Source organism: Nicotiana attenuata, unplaced genomic scaffold (genome assembly GCF_001879085.1).
Source record: "Nicotiana attenuata strain UT unplaced genomic scaffold, NIATTr2, whole genome shotgun sequence".
NCBI classification, from domain to species: Eukaryota; Viridiplantae; Streptophyta; class Magnoliopsida; order Solanales; family Solanaceae; genus Nicotiana; species Nicotiana attenuata.
The window spans coordinates 119,676-138,198 of NW_017671138.1; the positions used below are offsets into that span (position 1 = coordinate 119,676).

Consider the following 18,523-nt stretch of genomic DNA (forward strand, 5'->3'; position numbering starts at 1 on the left):
ACTTTTTGATTCTTTCGAGGAAGGTCTCCTATTATATAAAGGAGACCTTCACATTGTAAAAGGAGGCATCTGATCTAATACAACTCTCTCATTTTTCTGACTTTCTCTCTCTATCTCTACTTCAAACGAACGTATCTTATTGAGTTCATACTGTCTCTTTGCAATACTAGATCTACAACAATATTATCATCTTTGCATCTCTAGGATTATTATATTTGATTACGATTTACCCTTTTTTTACTTTTAATTGTTTTTTAGCTTACAAAGTATATTGTTAACTTTTGAGCCGAACAGAGGCCATAGCCTCGGCCTGTCCAAATGATGTTCAACGGTCTCTACCCAAGTAGCTATGGGTGCATATGATATTGACACACTTACCCTTTGTAAAGAGAGAGAGTCATGGTTGGAAGCCTCTATTTTTCGATCAGACGTGGTGTGTAATCTTTATTAAAATAATAGTTAGTGCACAATTGCATTTGTTAATGGTAACAGCTATTAAATTAACTCTTTCTTTCATTATAGATATGAAGAGACATAACTTTTAGGCTTGTTAAAGCAAAACAAATATTCCACTAAAAGAATCCAAAAATCTAAGAAAATAAATAAATGTGATTTTTTGTCCAAAGAGAGGTGCAAGTCCTCCCTGTATATAAAGAGAGATGTAGCTAACCTCATAAGAGGATAAGCCGAATAAGAATGACACATACGATAATGACGTTTTAGTGCTACGGGAAATTACCATTTTAGTTCGAGTAACTAAACCAAAGAATCACAAGGCGATAGTCCAGCATAATGAAACTCTACTGTAATAAGCTTTACATTCCAATATCTGTGTTTTATGCAAGTACACGTCCTAAAATAACTAAAATATGAATGGGTCAGAGAAGACAAAAAAAGACAAAATCAATTAAATGAATGTAAACACTCTCAAACAAGATTGGAGCAGTTTTTAAGCACCATGCCTCTTTTTCTTTGGCTTTGGCTTCAACCTATCACATAGGAAAGCTTTCTCTAATTGCGCCACCCTCTGCGCCAGCGAATTCAGCATCAGCGTTTGCATTTCGTTTCTCTGGCACATCTCATTCATCATTTTCATCATCTTCTCATTATTTTCCACCATTTTCTCCATCAACTCTCTGTTTTTTCTACTCTCATCTTCCCCATGTAACCCTACTTCATTCTCCTCCTCATCAATTCTTTCAATCACATCTCCTACTTCGCCTCTCTCCACACTTACCTCCGGCAACTCATCAGACATCTCAATTGATGGCGCTGCATCGCATTCGCCCTCTGCTTGTGTTTTCTCGTCTTTCTTCATACAATTCAATGCTGCTTGATTTTCTGCTTCCACACTCTGCTCCAATAGATCAGAAACTTCACTCTGATATGTCGAATTTTCATTTTCGTCCTGATTTCCTGTGGAATGGGGGATGTATTCGGTCTGATTGACCAATTTAGGGACTTCATCGGAATCATCTTTGTCTGCAATTTGATTACATGCTGAAACAATCAAGTCAATTTTCTCTTGCAAAGAGATTACCTTTTTAATCACAGCCTTTCTGCAGTCCCTAACACCGGAATCAACTCCACAAACGGAATCCAATTTCAAAAGCAGTGACATCAGCGTCTCATTCACCCGCAACCTCTCCCTTTCGTCTCTCCGAATCAACTCCGCCATTTCGCCGCACAAAATCTTACGCTCAATGTCTTCCACCTCTTTTCGTAATGATATGATTTTCTTCACGTTTTTTCTCACTAAAAAGCCTCTGAATACCTTCTGAATCCTTAAGGAGAATACGGATGGGTCCGGCTTAGGTTTCTGAGAATAGTAGTGCTTTACGATGAGAGAAGCGGGGAGGTTTTCTGCTATTTATTTGTTTGAGAGAGAAACTGAATTGAATATTCTAGAAGTTTCAGGAGTTTTTTTTTGGAAGGCATGGAAATATCTTAGTTTCGCAGTAGCTATGTAGAATGTTCCTCAAACTGTTGCACCGCTATCAACTCTGACCTTTGAAAAAGTAAAACTTAGACCCCTTCGGACATACGAATTTTTTCATTTTTTTTGAATTTTTTTTACTTATATGTTTTATCTAATTATGAATTATAATAATGGATCTAATTATGAATTATAATTACCTACATATATATTTCATGTAATTATGAATTATAATGATACATCAGTTATGAATTACAATTACTTGTCTATATCTTTCATCACTTTAAGATTGACTTAGGTGTTAATTTATCATATTAAACTATTTGTTATTAGTGTATGATGGGTTATTATTTTGAATTAACTTAGGTCTTACTTATAGCAAAAATTAATATTTCTTTAGTATATTATCAGCTAATTAGTTTATTGTTAATTGTATTAATTTAATAGCTTAAACAAAAAAGATTCATCTAATTATGAATTAAAGTGGTCACTTATATAATACTTCATATTATGAATTATATTTACCTATCTATATGTTCATCATTTTATAATTGACTTGAATGTTAATTTAAAAGGTTAAACCAATTTTACTTAGTGTATTACCGGTTAATTCTTTTAGATTTACTTAGAACTTAGTTTAATAGCTAAATTGATATTTCATTAGTATACCATGAGTTAGTTATCTTTTGAAGCTAATTTAGGACTCGTCCTAATATTTGCCTTAGTTGACCCATTAAATAATTTTTATTATATGTACTTACAATTTTCTTACATTTTCTTTCGATCATTAATTAAGTAACACACACACATATATATATATATAAAACTAAGTTTCACCTATAATTAAATCCACAACTTTATTCTATTGCATAAGTTTAAATGTTGAACCCATAAAACTAAAATCCTAGATCCACCTTTTTGCATGCATGCTTGGAGCTGAGGGTCTATCAGAAATAACATCTCTATAGGAGTAAAAGGCTGCGTACTCATGATACTACCCAAACCCTACTTGTTTGTAAAATTATATCGAGTTTGTTGTTGTTGTTGATTACATAATCAAGATAATTACAGACATTTACTTATATGTAAATTATTTTAACTTTGATAATATTTAAAACTAAATTGTTGCTAGCTCTGAAATACTAAGAATACACCACCAAGAAAAGGACTTACACCAAACCAGCACAATAGTGGACGAGAAACAAATTCTTACTGGTATTTGAACTAAGAGCCTGTTTGGAAAGTGTGATGACCCTAAAGCTCATATCTTATATTAGAAGTTAAAATTGTGTTTCGAGGCCTTGAAAATCTCTTTTTGTCTCATCTCGATTTGCGTGTGCAGTCCGGGCGCGTTTCCGGGAAGCTTTTATGTGAAATTTTAGAAAAATAATGAAATTGGCCTTTAAAATTGGTTAAAGTTGACATTGGTCAACATTCTTGATAAACGGACCCGGACCCGTGAGCCGACGGTCCCGTAGGGTCTGTAGTAAAATATGGGACTTGGGCGTATGCCCGGAATCAAATTCCGAGGTCCCAAGCCTGAGAAAAGAATTTTTAAAGAAAATTATTTGCTGGAAAATATAAAGGCTTTTTGAAATGAAATGATGCATTTTCTTGATGGTATCGGGCACGTATCTTGGTTTCGGAGCCCGACACAAGTTTAAAATAATAAATAAATCGAATCTGTGAAGTTTGGTAAGAATCAAAATTGGTTTGGTATAAATCGGACCTATAGTTGAGAAAATGGAAATTTCAATGTTCTTGGGTGATTTCATGAATTTGAGGTTAAATTCGTAGTTGTTGATGTTATTTTGATGATTTGATAGCACGAGTAAGTCCGTACGATGTTTTTAGACTTGCGTGCATGTTTGATTTGGAGCCCCGAGAGCTCGGGTGAGTTTTGGATAGGCCACAGAGTGAATTGGACTTAGGAAAAATTGCAGCTGGTGTCTGGTATTTTTGCCCAAGCCTCTGATCTCGCAATTGCGAGATCAGGTTTCACAATTGCGAAGTGGTCAGGCTTGGGAAATGCGACCACAATATCGTAAATGCGAACCAAGCCTGGGCAGGCCATTCTCGCAAATGCGACAATTTGGTCGCAAACGCGAAAGCGTCAGAGGTCGCAAATGCGACATATTCTTCGCAATTGCGAAGATAGTAGGATCCTAAAGGGTTCGCAATTGCGAATCCCTGGTCGTAATTGCGACATCTGAGACCTGTAAGTGGGATTTCAGACGGAATTCTTCTTCAATTTTACAACTTTTCAAAACCTAAACATCACATAGGCGATTTTCCAAAGAGATATTTTTTCCCAAATCATAGGTAAACAACATCTAACTTATTTTCTTCAATCTATAACATCTTTTACATGATTTCACTTCAAAATCTAGTTTTTCATGGGAAATTGGGTATTTTTGGGTAGAAGTTAGGATTTTTAAATTTTGGGGATTTGGACCTTGATTTGAGGCCCGATTTCAAAACTAATTTCATATTTGAGTTCGTGAGTGAATGGGTGATCGGGTTTTGGTTCGAAATTCGGGTTTTGACCAAGTGGGTTCGGGGTCGATTTTTGACTTTTTTGGGAAAACAATGGGAAAACTATTTTCATGCATTAGAAGTGGTTTATTTAGCATTTATTGATATCGTTAAGTAATTTGTGACTAGATACAAGCGAATTGGAAGTGAAACCGAGAGGTAAAGCGGAAGTAGAGGCTTAATTTGTCCGTGGAATCGAGGTAAGTGTTTGGCTTAACCTTAGCTCGAGGTAATAGGAGTTGTGGTCTATTTGCTATGTGTTTGTATCGAGTATGACGTATAGGTGTGGTGACGAGTATCTATACGTTGGTGTCAAGCATACCCGTGAGTCTTATACTATGATTGTTGTGACTCTATTATGTATCGATCATGCTCAAATTGAGGATTATTAAGGTTGAACAAAGCTTATGAAAGTTTCTTGGTAATTGACTATTGTTGAGTATTAACTCAAATTGAAGTTTCATTTTGTAAAGAGATTGTTGAAACGAGATTGGTTATAGCTGAATCCCTTGCCGGGACGTTTGTTGATATTGTTGATTCCCTTGCCGGGATATTATTGTTGATATTGTTTATTCCCTTGCCAGGATATTATTGTTGATATTGTTGATTCCCTTGCCGGGACATATTGTTTTCTGTTGTTTGGGTGAGGAAGAGTGTAAAGCACGAATGGTGATGCCGTGCATGATATTGTGAGAGAATGTAAAGCACGAAGGGTGATGTCGTGCCGATATTATGAGTGTTAATGCACGAAGGGTGATTCCGTGCCATGATTTGAGAGTTAATGCACGAAGGGTGATGCCGTACCGATATTGTCAGGACTAATTCACGAAGGGTGATGCCGTGCCATGATTATGTGAGATAATCCACGAAGGGTGAAGCCGTGCCGATTTTGTTGATTCATATGGCGAGGACGAGAGTAAAAGCACGAAGGGTGATGCCGTGCACGTGTTACCGTTTCATTATTCTTGCTGATTTATTTATGATGTTCATTATGCTTCCTTATTGATGCTTCCTTATCGGTTTACTGTTAGAATCTGATATTCCCCGCAGCATGTCCCCTTCCACCTTATTCTGTTGATTTCTGTTATCATGTTTCTGCTTGTATATAAATTATCTGCACAAGTATATATGATTGTCGTGTCCTAGCCTCATCACTACTTCGCCAAGGTTAGGCTCGACACTTACTCAATACATGGGGTCGGTTGTACTGATACTACACTCTGCACTCTTTTGTGCAGATTTCGGTACTGGATCCAGTGAGTAGCTGAGGTAGCTGCCTTCAGTCCAGGGAGGCCAAGGTAGATCTGCTGGTATCCGCAGAGCCTAAAGTCCCCCTTCCCTATTTATCTTTCTGCTGTCTCTTTTCATTCCGAGAATAGTTGTACTTTTCTTTCCAGACTTGTATTTGTAGTAAAAATCTTAGTCGTTCGTAAATTTGTGACACCAGATTCGTGGGTAGACATATATTGGAGTATTTGGATTTATTTTAGCTCTTCCGCACTTATCATTTGTTTAACTTTAGTTTCTGTTTATAATTGTTTGGGTTGATTGTTATTGAGTAGAACCGTAATGGTTGGCTTGCCTAGCTTTCAAGAGTAGGCGCCATCACGACTCCCGAGGGTGGGAAATCCGGGTCGTGACAAGTTGGTATTAGAGCACTAGGTTTCCTAGGTCTCACAATTCACGAACAAGCTAGGTAGAGTCTGAGGGATCGGTACGGAGACGTCTGTGCTTATCCCCTAGAGGCTACAGAGTTTAGGAATAACTTCACATATATTCTTCTCTGTCGTACGATTTGACTTCTCAATGCTAATTGGACTTCTACTCTGTTCTTTCGCAGATGGAGAGAACACGTGCTTCTTCATCCGCTGATCAGCAGCCCGAGCCCCAGTGGCAGCTCCTACGAGGGGCAGAGGACGAGGACGAGGCCGTGCTAGGGGCTGAGGCAAGGCTCAGCCCAGAGCAGTAGCACCAACGGCGGAGCCTCAGGTAGAGTTCGAGGAGGAGGCTCCAGCCCAGACCTTTCCAGCAGGGCCAGCTCAGGTCAGAGGGGTTCATTGCTACCCCAGTACTTCAGGATGCTCTAGTCCATCTAGTGGGCCTTATGGAGAGTATCGCCCAAGCAGGCTTACTTCCTGTAGCATCAGCCGTCTCTCAGGCTGGGGGAGGAGCACAGAATCCCGCTACTCGCACTCCGGAGCAGATGGCTCCTCAGTTTCAGACTCCAGCAGCTCAGCCAGTTGGAGCAGTGCAGCCGGGTGTGGTAGCCCAGACCGGTGATTGAACACCTATGTCTGCTTATGCTTTGTGGAGGTTCGACAGGTTCACCAAGATATTCACTACTACTTATGGTGGTACATCCTCAGAGGATCCCCAGGACTATTTGGACAGCTGTCACGAGGTTCTTCGGAACATGGGGATAGTGGAGACCAATGGGGTCGACTTTGCTGCTTTTCGTCTGTCAGGTTCTGCCAAGACTTGGTGGAGGGATTATTGTTTGGCTAGACCAGCTGGGTCACCGGATTTGACTTGGGATCAGTTCTCTCATCTATTTCTGGAGAAGTTTCTTCCAATCACTCAGAGGGAGGACTATCGGAGGCAGTTTGAGCATCTCCGGTAGGGTTCTATGACCTTCACTCAGTACGAGACCAGATTTATTGCCTTGGCTCGTCATGCTCTTATTATACTTCCCACTGAGAGAGAGAGTGAGGAGGTTCCTTGAGGGACTCGCTCAGCCTATTCGATTGTAGATGGCTAAGGAGACAGGGAGCGAGATTTCTTTTCAGGATGCGGCCAATGTGGCCCGGCGAGTTGAGATGGTTCTATCGCAGGGGAGTGGTCAGGGGTTTGATAAGAGGCCTTATCATTCGGGCAGATTCAGTGGTGCCTCGTCTGGAGGTAGGGATTCTTTTGTTAGGGGCCATCCTCCCAGGCCGTTTCATTCAGCACTTCAGGCTTCTCACGGTGCTCCAAATGGCCGTGGTTCTCATATGCAGTATTTTGATCAGTTGCCCTACAGTGCACCGCCATCTCCTATCAGTACACCGCCGCTCCAGAGTTTTTTGGGTGGTTATTCAGGCAGTCAGGGTCAGCAGCCTCAGCAGCCGAGGGCTTGTTATACTTGTGGCGATATGAGGCATATTGCTAGATTTTTCCCTCGAGCACCGAGCAGCTCTCAGAATTAGGGTTCCCGTGCCATGGTTCAGGTACCGAGTGTTCCACCGCGCTCAGCCAGCTAGAGGTAGGGTTCGAGGTGTTAGAGGTGGAGGTCAGGCCGTTAGAGGTGGAGGCCAGCCAACAAGAGGCAGTCCTCGAGATGTAGTTCAGAGTGGTGGGCCCCAGCCCCGATGTTATGCTATCCCAGCCAGACCTGAGGCTGACGCCTCCAATGCAGTTATCACAGGTACGGTATCAATATGCAGTAGAGATGCTTCAATTCTATTTGATCTGGGGTCTACATATTCCTATGTGTCATCTTATTCTGTCCCTTATCTGGTTATGCCTCGTGATTCTTTGAGTGCACCTGTATATGTGTCTATACCAGTGGGTGATTCTATTATTGTAGATCGAGTCTATCGCTCGTGTGTGGTTATTATTGGGGGTCTTGAGACCCGTGCAGATCTCTTATTTCTAGATATGGTTGATTATGACATCATATTGGGGATGGACTGGTTATCCCTTTATCATGCTATATTGGACTGTCACGCCAAGACCGTGATCTTAGCATTGCCGGGGTTGCCTCGTTTGGAGTGGAGAGGGACTCCTGGTCATTCTACCAGCAGGGTTATCTCATATGTGAAGGCCCGACGTATGGTTGATAAGGGACGTTTGGCTTATTTGTCGTATGTTCGCGATTCTAGTGCCGAGGTTCCTTCTATGGATTCTGTGCCCATTGTTCGTGAGTTTCCAGAGGTATTCCCTTCAGACCTGCTGGGGATGCCACTCGACAGGGATATCGACTTTTGCATTGATTTGGCTCCGGGCACTCAGCCCATTTCTATTCTGCCATATCGTATGGCCCCGCCAGAGTTGAAGGAGTTGAAAGAACAGCTGCAGGACTTGCTTAATAAGGGCTTCATTAGACCTAGTGTCTCGCCCTGGGGTGCACCGGTATTGTTTGTTAAGAAGAAGGATGTATCGATGAGAATATGTATTGATTATCGGCGGTTGAACAAGGTCACCATCAAGAACAAGTATCCACTGCCGAGGATTGATGATTTCTTTGACCAGCTTCAGGGTGCCAAAGTGTTTTCAGAGATTGATTTGAGATCTGGCTACCATCAGTTGAGGATTAGGGCATCCGATGTCCCTAAGACAGCTTTTCGCACTTGGTACGGGCATTATGAGTTTTTAGTGATGTCGTTTGGGTTGACAAATGCCCCAGCAGCATTCGTGGATCTGATGAACCGAGTGTTCAGGCCTTATTTGGATTCCTTCGTGATTGTCTTCATTGATAATATTTTGATCTATTCCCGCAGCCGGGAGGAGCACGAGCAGAATCTTCGAGTCGTTCTTCAGACTCTGAGAGACAGTGAGTTGTATGCCAAGTTTTCGAAGTGCGAGTTTTCGTTGAGTTCAATTGCATTCTTGGGCCACGTTGTATCAGTAGAGGGTATTCAGGTGGATCCCAAGAAGATAGAGGCAGTCAAGAACTGGCCTCGACCCACATCAACTACAGAGATCCGGAGTTTCTTGGGTTTGGCGGGTTATTACCGTCGGGATGGGTTTTCATCTATAGCAGCCTCGATGACCAGGTTGACCTAGAAGGGTGCCCAGTTCAGGTGGTCGGACGAGTGTGAGGCGAGCTTCTAGAAGCTCAAGACAGCTTTGACTATGGCGCCGGTGTTGGTTTTGCCCACGGGTTTAGGGCCATATACAATATATTGTGACGCATCTCGTATTGGACTTGGTGCGGTGTTGATGCAGAATGGCAAGGTTATAGCATATGCTTCGCGGCAGTTAAAGATTCACGAGAAGAATTATCCAGTTCATGATTTAGAGCTAGCAGCCATTGTCCACGCGCTGAAGATTTGGAGGCATTACTTATATGGCGTGTCATGTGAGGTGTTCACGGATCATAAGAGTTTGCAGTATTTGTTCAAGCAGAAGGAACTCAATTTGAGGCAGAGGAGGTGGTTGGAGCTTTTGAAAGACTATGATATCACCATCTTGTATCATCCGGGGAAGGCGAATGTAGTGGTTGATGCTTTGAGTAGGAAGTCAGCCAGTATGGGCAGTATTGCGTATATTCCGGTCGGTGAGAGACCGCTTGCTTTGGATGTTCAGTCTTTAGCCAATCAGTTCGTGAGGTTGAATGTTTCTGAGCCCAGCCGTGTGCTAGCTTGCACAGTCGCTCGTTCTTCATTATTTGAGCGTATCCGAGATCGGCAATATGATGATCCTCATTTTCTTGTCCTTAGGGACACGGTGCGTCACGGGGGTGCCAAGCAGGTTACAGTTGGAGATGATGGAGTTTTGAGGATGCAGGGTCGTATTTGTATGCCTAATGTGGATGGACTTCGTGAGTTGATTTTAGAAGAGGCCCATAGTTCCTGGTATTCTATTCATCCGGGCGCCGCTAAGATGTATCAGGACTTGCGGCAACACTATTGGTGGAGGAGGATGAAGAAGGATATTGTTTCATATGTAGCTCGGTGTTTGAATTGTCAGCAGGTAAAGTACGAGCATCAGAGACCTGGTGGTTTGTTTCAGAAGATTGAGATTCCTGAGTGGAAGTGGGAGCATATCACAATGGACTTCGTTTTTGAACTCTCACGGTCTCAGAAGAAGTTCGACGCGATATGGGTTATTGTTGATAGGCCGACCAAGTCAGCGCATTTCATTCCTATGGCAGTCTCCTATTCTTCAGAGAGGTTAGCTGAGATCTATATCTGGGAGATTGTTCATCTTCATGGTGTGCCCGTGTCCATTATTTCTGACCGAGGTACGCAGTTTACCTCGCATTTCTGGAGGGCAGTTCAGCGTGAGCTGGGTACTCGGGTCGAGTTGAACAAACCATTTCATCCTCAGATGGACGGACAATCCGAGCGTACTATTTAGATTTTGAAGGATATGCTCTGAGCATGTGTTATCGACTTTGGAGGTTCGTGGGATCAGTTGTGCCATTAACGGAGTTTGCCTACAACAACAGCTATCAGTCGAGCATCCAGATGGCCCCCTATGAGGCATTATATGGTAGACGGTGTTGATCGCCAGTTGGGTGGTTTGAGCCGGGAGAGGCTCGGTTGTTGGGTACGGATTTGGTACAGGATGCCTTGGACAAGGATAAGATCATTCAGGATAGGCTTCGTACAGCTCAGTCCAGGCAAAAGAGTTATGGTGACCGCAAGGTTCGTGATGTGGCATTCATGGTCGGAGAGCGAGTGTTGCTTCGGGTGTCGCCTATGAAGGGCGTAATGAGATTTGGGAAGAAAGGCAAGCTAAGGCCTAGATTCATCGGTCTTTTTGAGATTCTCGATCGAGTAGGAGAGGTGGCTTATTGACTTGCGTTGCCACCGAGTTTATCAGCAGTGCATCCAGTGTTTCATGTGTCCATGCTTCAGAAGTATCACGGCGATCCATCCCACGTGTTAGACTTCAGCACTGTCCAGTTGGACAAGGACTTGACCTATGAGGAGGAGCCGGTAGCCATTCTAGACCGGCAGGTTCGTCAGTTGAGGTCGAAGAATTTCCCTTCAGTTCGTGTGCAGTGGAGAGGTCAGCCTGTTGAGGCAGCGACCTGGGAGTTCGAGTCCGATATGCGGAGCCGTTATCCTCATCTTTTCACCGACTCAGGTACTTTTCTATGTCCATTCGAGGACGAACGGTTGTTTTAGAGGTGGAGAATGTCATGACCTAGGTCATCTCTTGTTTTAGGTCAAAACTGTGTTCTGAGGCCTTGAAAACCTCATTTTGTCTCACCTCGATTTGCGTGCGTAGTCCGGGTGCGTTTCCGGGAAGCTTTTATGTGAAATTTAAGAAAAATAATGAAATTGGCCTTTAAAATTGGTTAAAGTTGACTTTGGTCAACACTCTTGGTAAATGGACCCGGACCCGGACCCGTTATCCGACGGTCCCGTAGGGTCCGTAGTAAAATATGGGACTTGGGCGAATGCCCGGAATCGAATTCCGAGGTCCCAAGTCCGAGAAAAGAATTTTTAAAGAAAAATTATTTTCTGGAAAATATAAAAGCTTTTTGAAATGAAATGATGCATTTTATTAATGGTATCGGGCCCGTATCTTGGCTCCGGAGCCCCGTACAAGTTTAAAATAATAAATAAGTCGAATATGTGAAGTTTGGTAAGAATCGGAATTGGTTTGGTATAAATCGGACCTATAGTTGATAAAATGGAAATTTCAATGTTCTTGGGTGATTTCATGAATTTGAGGTTAAATTCGTAGTTGTTGATGTTATTTTGATGATTTGATCGCACGAGCAAGTCCGCATGATGTTTTTAGACTTGCGTGCATCTTTGGTTTGGAGCCCCGAGGGCTCGGGTGAGTTTTGGATAGGTCACGGAGTGAATTGGACTTAGGAAAAATTGCAGCTGGTGTCTGGTATTTTTGCCCAGGCCTTTGATCTCGCAATTGCGAGATCAGGCTTGTCAGGCTTGGGAAATGCGACCACAATGTCGCAAATGCGAACCAAGTCTGGCCAGGATTCTCGCAAATGCGAAAATTTGGTCGCAAATGCGAAAGAGTCAGAGGTCGCAAATGCGACATATTCTTCGCAATTGCGAAGATAGCAGGATCCTAAAGGGTTCGCAATTGCGAACCCCTAGTCGCAATTGCGACATCTGAGTCCTGTAAGTGGGATTTCAGACATGATTCTTCTTCATTTTTACAACTTTTCAAAACCTAAACATCACATAGGCGATTTTTCAAAGAGAGATTCTTCCCCAAATCATAGGTAAACAACATCTAACTTATTTTCTTCAATCTATCACACCTTTTACATGATTTCACCTCAAAATCTAGGATTTTTCATGGGAAATTGGGTGTTTTTGGGTAGAAGTTAGGATTTTCAAATTTTGGGGATTTGGACCTCGATTTGAGGTCCGATTTCAAAACTAATTTCATATTTGAGTTCGTGAGTGAATGGGTGATCGGGTTTTAGTTCGAACTTTGGGTTTTGACCAAGCGGGTCCGGGGTCGATTTTTGACTTTTTGGGGAAAATAATGGGAAAACTATTTTCATGCATTAGAAGTGCTTTACTTAGCATTTATTAATATCGTTAAGTAATTTGTGATTAGATACAAGCGAATTGGAAGTGGAACCGAGAGGTAAAGCGGTAGTAAAGGCTTAATTTGTCCGTGGAATTGAGGTAAGTGTTTGGCTTAACCTTAGCTTGAGGGAATAGGAGTTGTGGTCTATTTGCTATGTGTTTGTATCGAGTACGACGTATAGGTGTGGTGACGAGTATCTATACATTGGTGTCAAGCATGCCCGTGAGTCTTATACCATAATTGTTGTGACTCTATTATGTATCAATCATGCTTAAATTGAGGATTATTAATGTTGAACAAAGCTTATGAAAGTTTCATGGTAATTGACTATTGTTGAGTATTGACTCAAATTGAAGTTTCATTTTGTAAAGAGATTGTTGAAACGAGATTGGTTATAGCTGAATCCCTTGCCGGGATATTATTATTGATATTGTTGATTCCCTTGCCGAGATATTATTATTGATATTGTTGATTCCCTTGCCGGGACATATTGTTTTCTGTTGTTTGTGTGAGGAAGAGTGTAAACCACGAAGAGTGATGCCGTGCATGATATTGTGAGAGAGTGTAAAGCACGAAGGGTGATGCCGTGCCGATATTATGAGTGTTAATGCACGAAGGGTGATGCCGTGCCATGATTTGAGAGTTAATGCACGAAGGGTGATGCCGCCATGATTAATGAGGTAATGCACGAAGGGTGAAGCCGTGCCGATTCTGTTGATTCATATGGTGAGGATGAGAGTAAAAGCACGAAGGGTGATGCCGTGCACGTGTTACCGTTTCATTATTCTTGCTGATTTATTTACGATGTTCATTATGCTTCCTTATTGATTCTTCCTTATCGGTTTACTGTTAGAATATGATATTCCCCGCATCATGTCCCCTTCCCACCTTATTCTGTTGATTTCTGTTATCATGTTTCTGCTTTTATATGAATTATCTGCACAGGTATATATGATTGTCGTGTCCTAGCCTCGTCACTACTTCGCCGAGGTTAGGCTCGACACTTACTCAGTACATGGGGTCGATTGTACTGATACTACTCTCTGCACTCTTTTGTGCAGATTTCGATACCGGACCCAGTGAGTAGCTGAGGTAGCTGCCTTCAGTCCAGGGAGGCCAAGGTAGATCTGCTGGCGTCCGCAGAGCCTAAAGTCCCCCTTCCCTCTTTAGCTTTCTGCCGTCTCTTTTCATTCCGAGAACAATTGTACTTCTCTTTCCAGACTTGTATTTGTAGTAAAAATCTTGGTCGTTCGTGAATTTGTGACACCGGATTCGTGGTTAGACATATATTGGAGTATTTGGATTTATTTTAGCTCTTCCGCACTTATCATCTGTTTAACTTTAGTTTCTATTTATAATTGTTTGGGTTGATTGTTAATTACACGATGACAAACAAACTGGTCGTCGTAGTTAATAACTGTGTAATTACTAGGCTGTGATGACCCAAAAGGTCATCACTTGATTTACCACTCAATTCTGTGTTCCGAGGTCTTAAAACCTCCTTTTATCTCACCTCGATTTGCGTACGCGGTCCGGGCATATATCCGAAATGCTTTTATGTGAAAATTTGATAAAAATTCTAATTTTGCCTTTAAAATTAAATTTATGTTGACTTCGGTCTACATTTTGGGTAAACGGACCCGTGATTTGACGGTCCCGGAGGGTCCGTAGAAAAATATGGGACTTGGACGTATGCCCGGAATCGAATTCCGAGGTGCCAAGCCCGAGAAATGAATTTTTGAAGAAAATTGTTTAACTGAATTAAGAATTTTTGAAAATTTAAATGTGTTTTAATTTGATGGTATCGGGCCCGTAATTTGGTTTCGGAGCCCGGTACAGGTCTTATATGGTATTTAAGTTGTGCCTGTAAAATTTTGTAAGAAACGAACTTCATATGACATGAATCGGACCCTCGGTTGTGAAATTTATAACTTAAGAGTTCTTGAGATTTTTCTTTGATTTTGATGCTAAACTCGTAGTTCAAGGTGTTATTTTGGCGATTTGATTGCGCGGGCAAGTCCGTATGATATTTTTAGGTTAGTGTGCATGTTTGGTTTGGAGCCCCGAGGGCTCCGGTGAGTTTTGGATAGGCCACAGAGTGAAATTGGACTTAGAAAAATTGCTGGTGTGTTGCAGGTCTGCAGGCTTCGCAATTGCGAGCTCGCATTTGCGAAGTAATAACGCATTTGCGAATCTGGGCTGGGCTGGGAGACCTTCGCATTTGCGAAGCTCAATGTCGTAAATGCGACTTCAGCAGGGACCGCAATTGCGAACGATAGTCCGCATTTGCGAAGAAAGCAGGGCAGGCCTACCTTCGCATTTGCGAAGCCTGGGCCGCAATTGCGAGTTCGCATTTGCGAACCTGACATCGCAAATGCGATATCTGCACCTGTGCAGCTTATAACTTAGACGAAATTTCTTCATTTTTCAAACTTTCTCAAAACCTAAACTCTCTTGGGCGATTTTCCAAAGACAAGTTCTTTTCCAAATCATTAGTAAGTCATTTCTAACTCGTTTTCTTCAATCTAAAACATCTTTTTACATGGTTTCAATTCCAAATCAAGTGTTTTTCATGGGAAATTGGGTGATTTTGGGTAGAAGTTAGGATTTTCAATTTTTGGGGATTTGGACCTCGATTTAAGGTACGATTTCAAAACAAATTATATATTTGAGTTCGTGGGTGAAAGGGTAATCGGGTTTTGGTTCAAACCTCGGGTTTTGACCAAGCGTGTCCGGGATCGATTTTTGACTTTTTGGGGAAGATGATAGAAAACCTATAATTTAGCATTGGGGTTGAATTCTTTAGCATTTATTGATGTTTTTAAATTAATTTGGGCTAGATACAAGTAACTTGGAGCGAATTCCAAAGGAAAATCGGTGTTTGAGGCTTGAGTTGGCCGTGAAAGTTCGAGGTAAGTGTTTGGCCTAACCTTAGCTTGAGGGAATAGGTGTTGTGTCTTATTTGCTATGTGTTGGTGTCAAGTACGATGTATAGGGGAGGTGACGAGTATCTATACGTTGGTGTCAAGCATGCCCGTGAGTCTTATATTCGGATTTGTTGTGATTTTACTATATATTGATCATGCTTAACTTGATGGTTAGCTACCGTGGTACAAGAATTATGATTATCTTCGTGGTATTTGTTTATCATTGAGCATTAGCTCCGGTTGAGGTTTCATTTGTAAAGTTAATTGTTGGTACAAGTTTGGTTATAGCTGATTCCCTTGTTGGAACGTATTTAATTCTTACTATTGGTTCCCTTGCGGGGATGTGTTTATTCTTGTTGTTGATTCCCTTGCCGGGATATTGCTGTTTCCTTATTGTTTCCTTGCCGAAATTCTTTTGTGATTGGTGTTGATTTGTATATTTGGATCGGGTTGCACGCCGCAACAATATCATATGGGATCGGGTTGCACGCCGCAACAGTGATATATGATTTGGATCGGGTTGCACGCTGCAATAGTGATATATGATTTGGATCGGGTTGCACACCGCAACAGTGATATACGATTTAGATCGGGTTGCACGCCGCAACAGTGATATATGATTTGGATCGGGTTGCGCGCCGCAACAATAAAGAATAAAAGTGGACATTGATTCGTTAATATTTCTTTATTTTGGCTGATGTGAAATTTAAGATGTTCTTTATGTTTTTCTCCTGAGATTCTATTGGTACTTGATATTCCCACGCATGTTCCCCTTCCCATATTTAACTGCTAGTTCTTGTTATTATTACTTGCGTATATGCTTTAACTGCACAGGTTTATTTGGTAGTCTTGTCCTAGCCTCGTCACTACTTTGCTGACGTTAGGCTCGACACTTACCAGCATATAGGGTCGGTTGTGCTAATACTACACTCTGCACTGTGTGCAGATCTCGGTACCGGAGCTTTTGGGCCATAGCGAGGTTGCTGCCTTCAGTCCAGCGGAGACCCGAGGTACTCCTGCACACGTCCGCAGGCCCTAGCTTCCCCTTCTATCTTTTATATTCTGTTTCATTTACATCAGAGACAGATTGTATCTTTCTTTCCAGACAACTGTTTGTAGTAATCGTAGATGGTCCGTGATATTGTGACACCAGTTCTGGGTAGAGATGTATTTTGTATTTTTCATACTAGTATTTGGCTAAGTTATCAGATTTCGTCTTCTGCATTTCTTTTATTATTACTATTATTCCGCTGTTGATCGTATGTTGATTTAAAATTGTTAAAAGGTTAAGAAAAAGGGCGTTAAGATCTATAATACTCGGCTTGCCTAGCTTTCACGAGTAGGCGCCATCACGACTCCCGAGGGTGGGAAGTCCTGGTCTTGATAAGTTGGTATCAGAGCTCTAGGTTTCTTAGGTCTCACAATTCACGGACAAGCTTGGTAGAGTTTGAGGGATCGGTACGGAGACGTCTGTGCTTATCCCCTAGAGGCTACAGAGTTACGAACACTTTCACTTCTATTCTTGTCCGTCGTGCGATTTGGTTTCTCAATGCTAATTGAACTTCTACTCTGTTCTTTCGTAGATGGAGAGAACACGCGCTTCTTCATTCGCTGACCAGCAGCCCGAGCCCCTAGCGGCAGCATCTACGAGGGGCAGAGGACGAGGCCGAGGCCGTGCTAGGGGTCGAGGCAGGGGCAGAGCTCTGCCCAGAGCAGCAGTTCCGGTGGGCCCAGCTCAGGTCCCAGAGGGTTTCATTGCTACCCCAGTACTCCAGGATGCTCTGGTCCGTCTAGTGGGCCTTATGGAGAGTGTCACTTGGGCAGGCTTACTTCTTGTAGCACCAGCCGTCTCTCAGGCTGGGAGAGGAGCACACACTCCCGCTACCTGCACTCCGGAGCAGATGGCTCCCTAGTTTCAAACTCCAGTAGCTCAGCCAGTTGGAGCAGTTCAGCCGGGTGTGGTAGCTCAGACCGGCGATGGAACAGCTATGTCTGCCGATGCTTTGTGGAAGTTGGACAGGTTCACCAAGCTGTTCGCTACTACTTATGGTGGTACATCTTCAGAGGATCCCCAGGATTACTTAGACAGCTGTCATGAGGTTCTTCGGAACATGGAGATCGTGGAGACTAATAGGGTCGACTTTGCTGCTTTCTGTTAGGTTCCGCCAAGACTTGGTGGAGGGATTATTGTTTGGCTAGGCCAGCTGGGTCGCCCGCCTTGACTTGGGATCAGTTCTCTCAGCTATTTCTGGAGAAGTTTCTTCCTATCACTCAGAGGGAGGACTATCGGAGGCAGTTTGAGCGTCTCCACTCAGTACGAGACCAAATTCATTGCTTTGGCCCGTCATGCTCTTATTATACTTCCCACCGAGAGAGAGAGGGTGAGGAGGTTCATTGAGGGACTCGCTCAACCGATTCGATTACAGATGGCTAAGGAGACTGGGAGCGAGATTTCTTTTCAGGATGCGGCCACTGTGGCCAGGAGAGTCGANCGAGGCATAAGCCTTGAGACATGAGGCGTAAGTCCCACGGATCTTTAAATTTTACCAATTTCAAGAATTTTAAAATAGTATAAAATAAAAAATAATTATAAAAATTACATCAAAATCACAAAATTATAACAAATAAGCTATTTAAAATATTTATAAATTAAAATTCACTATGAATAATACGAAAAGTATGACATATATCATAATATGCAAATTAGCTGTAACGTCGTTACAACTCAAACATAAAAAATAATGTATTCGATACGAAATCTTATATGTATCTCTTAAGGAGTAATGAATCTTGAAAGAATTTCGATATTATAATTTGATATTTTTTAAAAATACTCCTTTTATTTAATATGCTTTCTATTTGAAAGAGAATTTATATAAAAATATCCCAATTTAAATAT

The 18,523-nt window shown here is 42.1% G+C and overlaps 1 protein-coding gene across 1 annotated transcript; it reads right to left on the reverse strand.

Moving 5' to 3' along the window:
• Positions 1-949: 949 nt before the first annotated feature.
• LOC109206179 lies at positions 950-1,678 on the reverse strand. The gene has a single exon (XM_019368971.1). It carries the CDS (start codon positions 1,676-1,678, stop codon positions 950-952), a length of 729 nt encoding a protein of 242 aa, XP_019224516.1.
• Positions 1,679-18,523: the final 16,845 nt, after the last annotated feature.